Source organism: Rhamphochromis sp. 'chilingali', assembly GCF_963969265.1.
Source record: "Rhamphochromis sp. 'chilingali' genome assembly, chromosome: 10".
Lineage (NCBI taxonomy): Eukaryota > Metazoa > Chordata > Actinopteri > Cichliformes > Cichlidae > Rhamphochromis > Rhamphochromis sp. 'chilingali'.
In genome coordinates this window covers 34,242,099-34,257,734 of record NC_137937.1, presented here as the reverse complement: position 1 = coordinate 34,257,734, position 15,636 = coordinate 34,242,099, and the positions used below count along the sequence as shown (strand labels likewise).

The 15,636-nt window shown below is 40.2% G+C and overlaps 1 protein-coding gene across 1 annotated transcript in view; it reads left to right on the top strand.

Annotated features, from left to right (window-relative positions):
- znf608 (zinc finger protein 608) overlaps positions 1-15,636 on the top strand; it is a 65,119-nt gene that overhangs the window by 25,738 nt on the left and 23,745 nt on the right. The window contains 1 exon segment of the mRNA XM_080895047.1: positions 4,343-4,613. Coding sequence (XP_080751173.1) covers positions 4,343-4,613 — 271 coding nt within the window.

The following is a 15,636-nucleotide window of genomic DNA, read 5'->3' as shown; positions in this document are numbered from 1 at the left end:
GTTAGTCTGAGAGACCGTGAAGGCTCTTGAGCAAATGGTTATGGTTAAAAAGACAAAAGTTTAAAAAAACAAATACTTTTGAAAACATCTCAACATGTCCAACATGGAGTTTCAACTTGGGAAAAATGTGTATTCCCTGACTCGTTGGTCAGTCGCTGCTGGTTATCTCCAGCTGTAGTAGTACCACAAACCTCCCGTTGGTATCTTTAGCCACTGGCAGATTGTCATGCTCATATGTAGTTTTTTCCACAACAGAGAGAGTTCGCCTTCATTTTGCTTTACCACTCCAACCAACACATTTCAGAAGCTTAACTTTGATGGTGAATGATGTCCGTGTCGAGTTTACGTCGCACTTTTCACAGTCCCACTAATGCTTGTCGAGTAGTTTGCAAACAAGCCGGCTTCTTCCATACAAACCATGTGGGACAAAGGTAACCTGCTAGCAACCAAAGCAATCATTCTTGTTTTTAGTGCAGTACCGTAATCTTGGAACCAGTTTCACTCTAGTGACTGGCAGTAACCCCCGGGTCTCTAGCCTTTACTGACTGAGGCCTAATTAAAAAGAGAACCTTTAATAAGGCCACTAATACTTTTTCAGACATTATCCCAAAGTATGAAATTCTTTTTATTTCTATTTCACTTTTTTTTTTTTTTACAATTAAATAACATTTTTTTAATTATAACCTTTGATTGATAATCAGGGAGACTATTTCCCTCAAACACTAATGATCATATTTGATTATGGATTTTGAAACCAGTAGTTTTTGGCCCTGATTCCAAAGTGAGCTGGAGCTGCAACAATAAACTTGGCAGTATCGAAATCTGCTGTAGAAGAAAAAGTAAGTCTTTTGTTTTTCTCTCTAAAGAAGTAAGAAAAATCTTCTCTTGTCAATTTTTAGAGAAACCTGCAAGGAACTGATTGATCTCCATAATAACACAACAGCAGCGGACCTCCTTTATCTGGGAAACCAAACACTACAGAAAAGCTCCGTGTCGGACCTGACAAAGTGCTGCTGTTTTCTCGGGCACTTCCAGACACAGCGTGGTGAAGAAGTTCTTTTGAGCGTTAAATCACTCAAGAATATCGCGCAGTGAGATATCTGTCAAGCCCGTAATCTTTATTGAGTCATAATGGCGAGAAAAATCCTTCACTGCTGATTGCTGCTGCTCTCTCAGCAGAATTATTTCCCAGAGCTGCTGTAATTGGGACTATAATAAGTGGTGAAGATAAGAGAGGAGCTCTTAAAGGCACTGTTGACATGGGTTTCATTACATCTAACTATGGTGATGATAGTAGTTAAGATCACTCACAAGCCATGAACTTAAAAACATGTTCTTGGGTTTATGAAACACCACTGGAGCCTGGAATCGAAGAAGAAATATGAAATGACTCGTAACGTTTCACAAAAAACTAAGGAGTTGTTTTTTTGAGTTTGAACTAATTTAGTATTGATTAATATAGTGGGAAACAATGGTGATGTTGGCGTTTAACCAGACCTGAAAATAATCTTTTTCAGGTCCCTGCAGAACTGGCAAAAGTGCAGAATTGTTACCTAAGTAGAATTATGATACATGTGTTAAAAAATACTCCTATAAAAGCTGAAGTACTCATTAAACTTCTTTATTCAAGTAAAAGTGAAAATGTACAAGCTCTGAAATATACCCAAAATAGTAAAAAGCAGCTCTTTGAAGGACATTTCTACCAGCTTTTTTCGTGCCAAGCTAACTGAAGCTCTTGTTCTTTTAATTATATAATGATAAAATGTAGCAGTCCATGGGAATACAAACGTTTTTTGTTTTTCTTTGCCTCTACACCTAAACAGAAAAAAAAGTGCAGTCAAGGGTTAAAGTGGGATTTGGCACATGGGGGAACGCTAATATTGGTGAAAATGGCTGAGTGTACGGAAAAGCACCACAAATCACAATAATTCCTGTTGTGTGGTCCAGTAGATTTCTTCTTGTACAGGTGATCAGCTGATCTTACACAACTTAATCCATTAGCTATCTTGGCTGATTTTCATCCCCTACACTGACAGACAGTTTGCTGCCTTTATATCAGCTTCAGTTCAAATCCATCTGTGCTGTACTTGATGTAACCTAATCTGACCATGAACACCACAGCCACTGTGCACCAGTCCAACACTTTATTGTAAATTTGCAAACAGTGCTGCAAACTAACCCGTTTATCCCGAGTTTTTTCATGGATTGCTTTAATAACATAAAGTTAATACCTCAGTTTGTTTGCACTGATCAGTGCAGTCGTCTGTCCTGTCTTTTTTACATCTTTCTCCATCTCTGACTGGAGTTCTCTCAGTCTCAAATACAGCAGCTATACTTTTAGCTTTTAGCACTGCACAGAAAGAGGTTGTGTGTTTGCTGGTATTTGTTGAGCTGATAGAAACGTATTTATAATTGCCTGCCATTTTAAAACATGTTACTCCCTTTATGCTCCCTCTTTTTCTGTAATTAGCAGACCTAAAAAAAACCAGTTTCTGATTTTTCCCAATTTAAGACTTGAGTACAGAGCTTTAAATGATGCATAGATTACATGTTACTGTTTCTTTCATCTGTTTGTATACAATAAGCCTTGGTGATGGATACACCAATAGGATTGTTTTTTCTGTGTTATTGTTCCTGCATTTAGACTCAAATTGGTTTGATGTTTGAATGTGCACAGTGATGTGAAATATAAACTTTCCTCAGATCCTTTAAACCCAAAGTAGGCTAAGAAGAAGACCAAAGAATATTGGTATTGTTCTAATGCATGCTGAGTGGTCATGAGGGTGCCCCCTCATGCTGGCACAGGTTTCTAAATGATAATTAAACATCAGAAGTGAAGTTAAAGCCCATCAGAAGCTTCAGTGTGTGTATAAGAAGCAGCTGGTTGATGTGGATGAAGGTGATGCTATTGGGAGAAAGCTGCTACAAGTTCTCTGCTGCCGTTCCCTTCATTCCTGAAATAGCTGATACTGTAAAATGACACTATGATGTCTTTAATACCTACAGGAAATTATTTTACTACAATCAAAACACTTAAAAACATCTGAAAAGAAATCCCTCTGATATATCAAACCCTCATCTTAAACAGATGAAATTCACGTTTTTGTTCGACAGCTCCATAATGTCAACCAGTGCTCCCAGTGACCCAGAGAGCAGGAGGACTCAAATACATTAAAATCTACAGACAATCTATAAACGTTAAAATATCTAATGTGTTCCTTTTAACCTTTTCACACACAAAAAGCTTGAAAGTTGTTTTTTTTTGAAAGGGAGTGTTCCTCACAATTATGTCCACATTTAACATTGATTAATATTAAAATAGAACAAATCCGGTGTGCTGTGAATTTGAATCCAGCCCTCAAAGGGTTGATGATGTTGGTTACACTGACAGTTGTCACACGCATTATTGTTACACAATGAATATCAATAAAGATTCTGAATATGTCATGTGTGATTTCCAAATATTTCTGAGCAGTTACTTTTGTCCTGATGCTGAGAGCGTGAAATAAACTCTCCTGCATCTCTCTCCGTCTCATTCCACCTCCTTGTGTTTGCAGAAATGTTCTCACTGCTCCACAATTAGCAATTAGTGGGTGGATAGGCTACACGGATTGAGTGCAACATTAAATTGTCCCCTGCCCTGCTGGCCCCAGAAGCCGCAGGGTCTAAGCACTTTCCTGGCAGAAACACTTTTTTTGTTGTTGTTATAATCACACTGAATGTATCCATTGTTACCTTCTTGCACTACTGTATTATTTTTCTGAGTCACTCTGTACAAAAGTGGAAGCTAATTATAATGTGCAGCTTCTGTACGTGTGTGCGTTAGCTGGAAACATTCATCCAAGCCTCTGCTCTCAAAAACTGCTCAACGAGTGTGAAATGTTTGCATTTCACAAGGGTGAGGACTCCACCAGCCAGGAAAGAGAGATGAAGATGAATCGAACCAGACCGAGTGAGAAAAAATGATTTTTTTAAAGTCTGGATACAGTTGAGAGATGATTAGCTGACACTCAGTATTAGGAAGCTGGTAACTGCAGACTGAGGGTGGAATAATGAATAGTGTGACATTTGGAGAAAATGTCTCCTCTTCTAAAATGTCCTTCCGATTCTTGCCTCCATTATGCAGCATTATCCAACACTGAAATAATCATCTGTCAGTTGGATTCACTCCAGTAATAATAAAATGACTTTAATAATCCTTTTCCTTATATTTCTGCCCATCTCTCTCTCCCATTAATTTCAGCAGAAGCGGAAGCTCAATCATGGACATATATTTCATTAAATATATTGAAACTAAGCTGAGTGGCATAATCTGATCTTTAATGAATCCTCTTCTCTGCAGGTGGACCCCATGTTCACAGTCCCAGCTCCCCCAGCTCCAGGCCACCCCGGGGCCCCTGGATGCTCGCTGCCCTCGGCCCCCTCGTTTTCCCCCCCGGCCCTGCCCACCTCAAACCCTAAGCAGCTGGCGGTGAGGACGAGGTCCATCGGCACCAACACCCAGGATGGAGCTGCGTCAGGGGCGCTGGAGGGTGATTCGGCCTGCTTGGGGCCCTGCCAACCTGGGACTAGTGTCAACCTGGAGGGTATCGTTTGGCATGAGACAGAGGAAGGTGAGCATTCTTCCTGAAACCTCACACTGGTCAACACACAATTTTAGCACATCAAGCATTAAAACCCAGGTTACATTCAAGAATCTGCAGACTTATGGGGCTATTAAATACTACTTTCTCCTCTTGCAAGGTCTTTTGTAGCAGTGGCTGCCTTGAAGGTAGAAAAACCATAAAAAAGAAAACATAATGGATACAGTGTTTGGCATTCAGTGTGTGTCGGAGCAGTAGTATTGTTCCAACCTTTATACCTTCCTCGCAGTGTTTTGATTTGACACAAGAAACAGTCTGAGGTAGAATAAAGTCATTTGTTGTGAATGGGTTTAAATAAGTAGAAATATGAAGAAAACCTGAAACTCGTTTACAGTGAGTCAGAGCGTTTCCAGGAATGCACTGAATGACGGTGAGAATGTGAAAAGGCTAAAGTGTCAAGCACGGGCAAATGAAATACCTTTGCCATGCTTCAGTAGAATTTGAGATGCCTGAAACGCCCTGGCAGCTTTTCTGATCCTTAGCGAGACATGAGTTTACTTTGACAAGTGGAAAAGTCTAAACTCTCTTTCAGGGATGCTTTTCTTTTATTATTGTTTCCATTTGTTGCAGCTATCCTGCTTATTTAGGATCCAGTTTAAAGCATTCTTCTGAGGCAGGGTGGCCGCTTTACAAAAAAGGGGTTTATGCTTCCAGCAAATTGTTGTTTTAGTCCGTCTCATTAAAACTAAAGACGGCGTTTTCAGTGAGATATAGTCAATCACACTGTAACTGGAGACTCTTCATTTAAGGACCGTTTATACATTTCTGACAGCTCTAGGGAAACAGACTGTTTTTACTTAGAGCTGAGGAAAAAATTCTACTTTTATTTATTGCTTTGGCTCGTTGGGATATTTGGTATTTCCATAATGAGTTCTTATCAGGAAAACACAGCACATCATAATGCAACTTTCAAGAGCGTTAATTATTTTATGGAGCTGGTCCAGTTATTATCAAGTGACCTTAATGTAAAAGTGTGATGTAAACGACGACCTTATTGGGTGGGTGAATGGATTTTTGCAACGTGGTGAAATCTGATTTGAAGAGAAGCTGATGTGACTGTGAGACAGCTAATGCCTTTGGCACCAGGCGCTGATTTAATGTGACTGAAGGATGTGCGCTGTAGGGTTTGTGTGTTTAACTATCTGAGAAGATGTATTGGCTTATCGGTCATAGGTCATCATCCAATAAGCATGTCTCTGGCTAATCCTTTCTGAAAATTAGGATAATCAAAATTTAGAAAACTGACTTAATTTGTAGTCACCAGGATCCAAAATGAGTCAGTAAGACTATAAACTCAGCAGGAAATGTTTACTGAGGTACAATTTTTCTACAGACTTTGATAGACAGCTTCACATTTTAGTCTTTTAAGCGATGTACGACTTCATCGCTCTATGACTCCAGCTCGATGAGTCCTTTTTTAGTTTGTTCAACATCCTCTTCTCCTGTGCTTTCAGCATCTTTGCATCTCGGCTGTTGCATAAAATAATGCACCGTGTTCTTATTTGAGTAAAGATGGGAAACCACCAAGGTTTAAGCATTAAACAGCGAGGCAATTTGTTGGTCTGTGTGGATGCATCTGGTAAAGCCGTGGAGATAATGCAGCAGAGTGATGACACTGTGCCAAAGAAAGGGATCGGGTCTAGAGAACGTGACATATCATGAAAGGTCCTTCAAGTAAAACAGTTTTGACACCCAGCAAAGAGGTTCTGGCCCTAAAAAAATGTTTTTTATTAAAAAAAGACTTAAGTTTAAAGAAGAGGAAAGCAAAGTTCAGTGAGGTTTTCTTTGGTGTGTTTGTTTGTTTTTTGAACCAGCCGTCCACCGACAGCTTCTTGATGTTGTATGCACATCTGCACAGCTTGGCTTCTGTACTATGGGTGATGAGCCGAGCAGATAGGAGTAGTAGCAGGATTGCCTTCCACTGAAGCACAGACAGAACTGACAGCCCCAAGTCGCAGATGAATTTTGGATGATTGATCTACATTAGAAAACAGTCCTTGATTTCTCTAATATCTTGTAAAGATTTGGAGGTTGTTTCCCTTTTGTCACATGAAAAATTTAAAATTCAATTTACTTTGTTAAGCACCTTTCTGTCTGCTTAAAACAAAATCAAAACCACTGCCAAGCCTACCAACCATATATTTGTACACCTAATATATCACCAATATTCTTCAGTGAGCTCTACAGTCTGCGCCCTGAGACCAGCGGTAGTAAATTTACATTTTTTGGCCTTTTATTTTCTTCTGTCTTGTACTTTCACATTTTACTGGATAATATATTTTAGATTACCTGGTTTATAGGCTCAGGGCTCCACCGCAATACGATGCATTCATTTTAGATTCTATGTTAGTGACTAAGATCTTATTCACAAGGCTCAAGCCTTTCATCGCCAACCCAGAAGAAACATTTCTTCATTTTCCAGCAAAAGACATAAGAAACAGGCAGAAAATGTCTGTAAATTTGCACCAGGAGAACTTCAGTGCTACCAATATGAGTTGCCGTTACAACCCAAATTCCAAAAAGATGGGATGTTGTATGAAGGTAAATATAGTGTAATGAGGACTTTCATTGCATTATTATTATTTACATTTTATTCAGGGTCTCAACATTTTCAGAACCGGGGCTGTAAATCACCAAATATCAGTATCGATCAACTGCAGCCATTTTTCTCTAACCTTAACGATGTGCACTTCCTCAATTTGGTCCTGTCACTGGAGATCAGATTTTATTTTAGCTTCTCCTTTTTACTTTCAGCCATCTTCGCAACCCACAGCCAGAACATCATCTGCCAACTTTTTCCTCTTTGGAGTGAAAATATGTATATTAAAAAAAAGTTGAATATTTCAGCTGTTTGTGCCCTGAAAAGATACGCTTGGCCCAATTAAAGCGGGCATTGCTACAATCTGTGTGGGTTTGAAAAACATATGTTACAAGAAAAAGTAGATGATAGTACTAATTTTTATTATTCCAGACCTTTCAGTCCCACAAACAAAAATAACCACGATTCTTTTCAAACAAGGCTGGACGTCCTCGTGAGAGCAGTTTTGGCGTTGCACCGCGCGCTCATGAGTCCAAATAACGCAGAACTAGAAACACATCCAACACTACAAAATGATACCATGGGAGTGCTGGGCTGTAGATCAGACGGCCCGATGATTCACCCGCCGATTTCTACGCCACCGCACTTTGATAGGCCGTTAACGAGGACAGCATTCAGCACTGCAGCCTCTCAGCGGAGGTGTAATAACTTACTGCAGGCTTTTAATGAATAAATCCAATCTCTCACTGCCCATCTCGCTCTGCCAGCCGCTGGTCCTCTGAAGCTGAGTGTTGAGTTTGGCGTAGAAGTGCCCCAGTATTAATTAACTGGTGCTTTTCGCTCTGCCCAGGAAAAAATAAAGAAGAAAATATAAACACAGTGCAGGGCAATATAACCCTGGCCAAGACTGCTGCTAAACAGGATAGAGATGGAGACGAGAAAGAAAGTGAAAAATGCATCTCCCACTTCAGACTGTTTGTATAACAGGGCCCAAAGAGGCAGAGAAAACAAACTGTGGATAAAACTTTTGACTACACTTAGATGTATTCTCGTGGACCTTGACGACCTCAAATAGTTAAAAAGAAGGAACAAACTGCAGGTAAAAAATTAAAATGAAGCTTGAATGTCTTAGAAAAATGAGAAATCAGCGTTCAATCCTCCTCCAAGGCTGAGATAGGGGTGGGGGTGTGACACAGACTGTATATAAAAACTGAATGTTAAAATTTAAGCCAATGTGGAAGTGCCGTAAACCTGATTGTTTCTAATTGCCAATAGGGAGCAATTATGTTGTAAACATCTGTAGAAAACCAAATCTAGTTTGAACAAACGCTTTTCTGATGAGTTCATGTCTCTGTTGTTAAGTCTTATTAAAACCAACATGATGTTCATTTTGTAAATTATTGTCCTCATTAGCATAAAGAAAGGAGAATCAGGATATAATTGTGTCCAAACAAAAACCCTCAACTTCAGGTTTCAAAGCTAACTAATGAGTGACAACATGTAGCTATGGGGTGTGTTAGAGTATTGAAAGAAATATCTAAGGTTTTCTTTTTTAATTACATTTTTCCCAAGAAATGTAAGCCTGAATCAGTAGATATTGTAAACTTTACCTTATTTGCATAAATGTTACCTTACTGAAGGAGAAAGCAACAGTCAGCTTCTGTGTGAGCAGGAAATGAGTTTTCAGTATTAAAGGATATACAAAAATCAAGAAGCTAATTCAAACACGCAACACTACAGATGAAAACACTGTGATACAGACTCAACAATATTTAGTGTAGTACTGATCAGCTGATCTCAGTATGAGTCCACACCCATCATGGTTCAGCTGATACACTTCTATAGTTCAAGCAGGGACTGCTATGTAAACTGTGCATTTGCAAGCTGCTTTGCAACCCACTTTCACTCCAGCCTGTCTGATCTTCTTTTCACTATAAAGGTTCTACCTTGGTATTAAATGCTGTGATGTTACATGAATCTAGAGATTAACTCTGCAGACGTATCCTGAATAGTTTTTTTTCTCTGGTCAGCTGGTAATATCTCAAAATATCTTTCTGTAAACTGTTAAATTCTAAATTCCAAATATTTCTTCTCTCCAAAAGTGAATATTTGTGTATTTAATTATTTGTTTATCTTGACTGTTTAAAGGAAATCTGATCAATTTGAACCCTCTCAACAACTCACCAGCCCAGTGCAGTCTCTCCAGAACAACTTGGGAGTCAGCCTCAAGTGTCTCCAATTCAAATTTTTCTCATTTGTAATTAGCTCTCTGTCTTCAGCACAGTAGTGCGGTGGTTAGCACTGTTGCCTCACAACAAGAAGGTCGTGGGTTCAAATTCACCATCTGGCTGGTGTCATTCTTTATGGAGATTCTCTCATTGATGTCAGTGTCTCAGGGATTAGCAAGCCTTTTCCAATTTAATTTTTTAAAAGAGTCTGAATTTTAAATTTGCTTTGTGCTCGTAAAAATCATGGTTTAATAAGGCAAAAATACTGTTACCGAGTTCACCACCAAAAGCTTCTGACTTCCCACCAATCTCGCACCGATTCTTCCCTGAGATACCCTGCTGAGTAGAAAACAAAGAAACAAACAGGAGTGACAACATCCTCCAGCCCGCCACCCTCCCCCACCCCCACCCCTCAGTGGAGGCACTAAATGAAAACATCAAAGCATTGTGTTTCCAGGTTTGTGCAAGTAAATAAATAGAAACAGCATCAGGGAGATGATGCGTTACGTTATTATATTAGGATAAAGTGAGTCACACACTCTAATGAGCAAATAAATAATGATATAGAGACATAAACTGCAGTATATCACCAGATAATAAATAATACACAGACAGGGAAAAGGATGGAGGGTGGCTGCAAGAGGAAAGAAAAAGAGCAAGAAAATAGATTCGGTGCTCAGTCTGTCCCAACAGGCTGACAGATGGATGGATGGAGCGAGAAGTGGGGAAATGGAAAGAGCTGTAGCAGAGGTTTAGTCTGTATTTTTAAACTACCGCAGGGATAAGAGGAGATGGAGAGGAATGTAAAGACGGAGGCAGGAGGAGACCGACAGAGGCACGAAGAAGAAGCATTTCATCAGTGATGCAGACTGAAAGCGATGGACAATGTCAGAGTCAAAGAGAGAGACACAGAAAGACAAAGAGAGATAGTGTTTTTCTTCCTGCCGCTCAGGGACTATTGTTCGGGAGGTGGAGTGATAACTGGAGCCCCCTCCTTGTGACGGCGGAGGGATACGGGAGGGAGAGATGCAGGTTGCATGTTAATTAAGCTGAATACTAATTGGAGAGACAGAAAGGAGGAGAAGAAGAGACCACCATTTCAGCTTCAACCCTCCTCCCCGTCTTCTTCCCTGTGGGGGACCAGACTCTGATGAGCACTAATCAAACAGTGATTGGCTCGATTCTTAACTAAGCTGCACAAACTCCATGACTTCGGATCTCTCAGTCTGTCTGTCTGGATTCTAGACATTAAGTCAATTACAAGTACTGTAAATAATTATGCTCAGCAAGTGATTTGCATTTCAATGAACACACAAAATAATCACATGTAATAACAACTAAGTAGCTCCTTCATCTTATTGGCCATAAAATCTAACTATTAAAATTTCTTTTAACACAAACACTGTTCCGATCTGGGATGCTCATACTGAGCGTGGTTAAAGTTTCAAATGATAACCTTATCATTTGATATCAGTGCATGTTCAGCTAATTCCTGTGAGCCAAAAGCATCACACTGCTCTTTTAATCTACTCTTTCTTGTGTTGGATGTCATTAAGGGTGGATATCCCATCCATCCATCCATCCATCCATTTGTCCATTTATCCAAAGTCTGGTCACAGTCGCAGCAAGCTAAGTAGGGTGTTCCAAACATCTTTTTCCCCAGAAACACTTTCCAGTTCCTCCTGGCAGATCCCAAGTCATTCCCATGCCAAATGAGATCTGAAATCTCTCCAGTAAGTTCTGGTTCTCCACCAGGGACTCATCCCATAAGTTATGCCCGGAAAACTTCCAAAGGGAGATGGCCATGAGGCATTATCCCTTCAGATAGCAAAGCTCCTCATCCCAAGTCTTATAGCCCTTTTCCACTAGTACCTACTTGGCTCGACTCAACTTGGTTTTGGTCGTTTCCATTATGATCGAGTACCCCCTAATGTGCTGTCATTGTAGCAACACGATCATGAAAGTCCTGTGATCGTTCGGATGGGAACTGAACACCACAACAATGGGGCGATATACCTGCTGCTCAGTGTGGCTTTTTGTCAGACTTGAGGACTACGGTGTTGTTTTTGTGTAGTCATTTCCCTTGTTGCCAGGTTCGAAAATGGCGGTTTCGATTTTCATGAAAGAGGCACTCATGACTCATCAAGTGGCACCACTGACTAACCTGCTGACATCACATTTTGGATCAGATTGCTTGGAACCCTGGCAGAGTTGGTATTAGAAAGTATCTGATACCAGGTACGGCCACCTAATTGAAAACCCTAAAAATTGAGTGCAGCCATGTTGAGCCGACCCGAGTAGTTACTAGTGGAAAAGGGCTATAAGAAAACCCCCTAATAAGATTTAAATTCCAGTTTAAGGTCATGTTTTCATACACCCTAGATCGTTTTCAGTTCAGCTGCTATTTTTGGATAGCTTAACTGAAAACGACCACATGCAAATAGCACTCTGTGATTTCACCACAGACCTCAAACTTGTACAGACGAGAAACATCAACTTCCGTTTCAAACTGATCCGAATTTCATGTGGAAGATCGTCAAGTGATGAGCTTCATTGAGCTACAGCCGAGCAGTTTGTAGTGGGAGAATCCACAGTTTCCAAGCCTGGAGGCAATGTGTCAGGTGATAAGTGAGACCAGGATAATACTCATCATTTTTTCAGCATTCAAGGGATCCTACACAGTTAATTCGCCCCTCAGGATGAGGCTGTCAAAGCAAAGTTTTACTGTAACATCCTGAGGTGTCTATAGGGGGACATTCAGAGGAAATGATCTGAACTGTGGCATCGCAATCTTTGCTTGACAGGTTTGCTCTCCTGCAATGTTCTTCAGATACCAAAAATAAAAATCAAGTAATACGATCATTGTTTGGAAGCACTGGAGGAGACGCAGTGTCCATCACAGGGGCACTGTTTTGATACAAGTTTATTAGCACTGTTATTCTTTAACCTTATCTAAGCTGCTTTTGCTGACTAAGCAATTACACATATAGGACTCTGAACCTTCTTGCCTGCCATCCATTCTAATAACCTCCTGACAAATCTAACTTGATACATAATTCCTCATTCTCTCAAAAATTCCCCTCCAAAATCTCACGAAGCAGTAATTAATCACGTTAATTTACCAGCACTTAAATGAGAAAGTGCACATTTTATTGCTAAATACATGTGATACTGTGGAGTCAACTTCAGTGACTGTGACTGGCTCAGGTTTAAGGATTGCTGTTGACAGTGCTCACACAGCTGCAGAGGAGAAGTCAGGGGATGCTTGCCGAGAGCTTAGAGCAAATCAGCAGAAAAATATGAAGCAGCAGCGACACAAACACAGGCGAGGCAGAGCTGGGTGATTCTGACAGCCTCGACAGACACTTAAACTGCACTCAGTGCAGTGTGGATGTCACATTTGGATGCAGCAGTGCAGCTCGAGCATCTTTTTTCATTTCGTTTCACAGCAAAAGCAGATGCAGGTTCAGACTGCGAGGGAGAAAATGAACAGAGAGTCAATGCAGAGTACGTGTGAATGAGGGAAAGACATTCATTTTTAATTTCTCCATTAAGATGTTGTTATTTTCTGCAGTGCAGAGGATAAAGAGAGGGCGCACAATGCGGAGAACATTTTCTTTTTCCCTGACTCATAACAAACAAACCCTGAAGTCCCTCAGATAGAGATGCTTGAATTCAGGGGCGTTTAGTTCAAGCACTACTCAGCCATTGCTCACTTTCTTTTAAAAAGTGGTTGCTTGTTTGTGCGAAGCCTCTGTGAAGCAGTAAAATTGAGTCAGGGCGTTTATTTCAATAAGTGTTAGAAACAGACTTTGAGGGATCCTGAATGCCACACAGGTTCTCTAATAGCAGCACAAACGCCCACGTTCATGACAGCGAGACACAAACTGACGACCTATTGAGTGTTTTGGCTTCTTCCCAAGAAGAGACTTGCTGACTAAAAATAGAAACGCTGTCACGTTTCAGCCCGAGCGAGGCTTCAGGGGGCACGAGAGTGAAGAGGAAAACCTCCATTGCTGCACTTTGGACTTTGTTTCTACATATTTCATCTACTTCATCCTACATCTTGTACCCTTTTATCCTTGTCCTTGTGCAACTATTATTTAACCATCAGTTTGTTTTACTGTCTGCTTGACTTGTTCTATTACTTTATTGCTGCTCATTTCTTTATTGCAAGCAATGCAGCACTGAAGAAGTAGATTTTTCACATCCACGTGGGCCTGCAATAAGATATCAAGAAATTCATGAAAGATTAAACTAGAAGTGACATTAGCTCTTTTAGATATGGTTTAGATATGTTGATGCAGCAGTATCGTATTGCTTACTCCTCCATTGTTCAAGCGCTCATCATCATCATCATCAGGTCTCTTGCAGTGTATGTGTAGACTTGATGTGAGACGTGTTTCCACTGTAGGTGATCCTGATGAGGATTGCAAGATCCACACCAAGGATCTATAAGTCATCAGTGCTAACGTTGGCCCAGCGGGTGCATCGTGGTTGCTTCTGTTCATTGACTTCACGCTAATGACTTCATGCCTTCGTTTGCGCTGAGTACTTGAGAGCTGAATCCATCCAATCAGTCTCTGGAGATTTGTGGAATTTGGCATTTCAAACCGATTCCTCTTCCAATCTGACTCATTGTATCACTGTATGTAGCTGACTGACTGTCTTATAATGTAATGAGTCACTATATTGTGATACAGTCGCATCATCACTGTATCGTGATGAGTATCTGAGATTCTTGCTTCTGCTATTTAAAGTTACAAATGACCAAACCAGCTCATCACGGCTGTTTCTTGACTCCGAGGACCGCTGCCTGCACATTACAGACATATACTGATTTACAGGAAAGCCAGTTTAAAATGTCTGTTTATGTTTTTAGGTCAAACAAAACCCTTTCTTTGTACACAGTATGCGTCAACCTCCCTGTGTTGACCTCATCATCTCAGCTGTCTTATTAGTCAGACCAGCTGTCAGAGACCCTCTGACTTTTTATTTTGAAATTTGGCTTGAACGCCACATTCTTGTCTTTGCGCACGGCTCGCTTTAATCAGTGCTCCTCAGCTGCACACCAGGGGCCAGATGTATAAATGATGCATACACACAAAAATCATGCAAATGCCATTTATATAACGCATAAACCGGTATTTATAAAAGAATGATGAGCAGCAAGGATGCACCCTGCAGGTAAAATAAGACAAAACCTGATAGAAAAATAATGTCTTGTGGTATTGTTTTACAGCTTACACAGATATCTTTAAAAATTTCATCCCAAAAGGTTCATTTATGAGCTTAATTTTTGTATGATGAATGTCTCAGTCAAGTTCAGTCAATTTTATTTATGCGGCATTTAAAAAAGAAATGAAACGTGAACTCAAAGTGCCTTTCAGTTGTTTCAGTAAAATCATAGCAAAAGTCTCTGAGCCGTTTTTCCATTTAGAGAGGGCGTCACATCCAGCTTGTAGCTGCTTTATTTACCACAGACTGTATTAAAGAAGATAAAAATAGCCTCTGTGATATTGCACATTTGAAAAGTCCCTTTGGCACTGCTATTTTGGTGTTTTGAAGCCAGATGTGACAAACTAGAGGTGGATCTGACTGAGAAAACAAGGAACACTTCACGCTAATGCAACAGCTACCTGTCAGTCATGTGGTACAGCACACCCTGCTTTATTCTCCATTTTGACTATAATGGGGTCCCTAATTTATAAATAAACATCGTGCTGTGTTAAATAAAACGTATTTAACTAAAACTAGTGACTGAGGACATAAACTTATTCATTAATCATAGTCTTAGTCATTAATCAGGGAAAGCCAAAGGGTCATTTTCCTATAGCCTTTATGCCACCAGGCTAATATCTGCATCCACAGGAAACGCCCCCTGTTGGCCACTCAAAAAAGTGCAGGTGTAAGACTAGTGTTTTTACGTAATGTTCCTTGTTGACGGCTGTGATTTGAAAACTGTGAAGCTTACACACATCTTGTTGGCGTCTTTGAGATGGTGTCAATTAGTTTGTTCAGTAAGTTCAGTAAATTTAAATATAATTAAGCCAGAAGTCAGTTATGTGAAAATACCTCCTGCTGCCAGTAATGGATTGGTCCTGCTGTGCGTTTTGTATTGTGAATGTAAAATTGCCAGTTGTCCAGCCAGTGACAGTTTAGTCAGGTGGGAGCATATCAAACACTGGACCAGTTCTTTACATTTTAGTCATTTTTTTCTTTAATT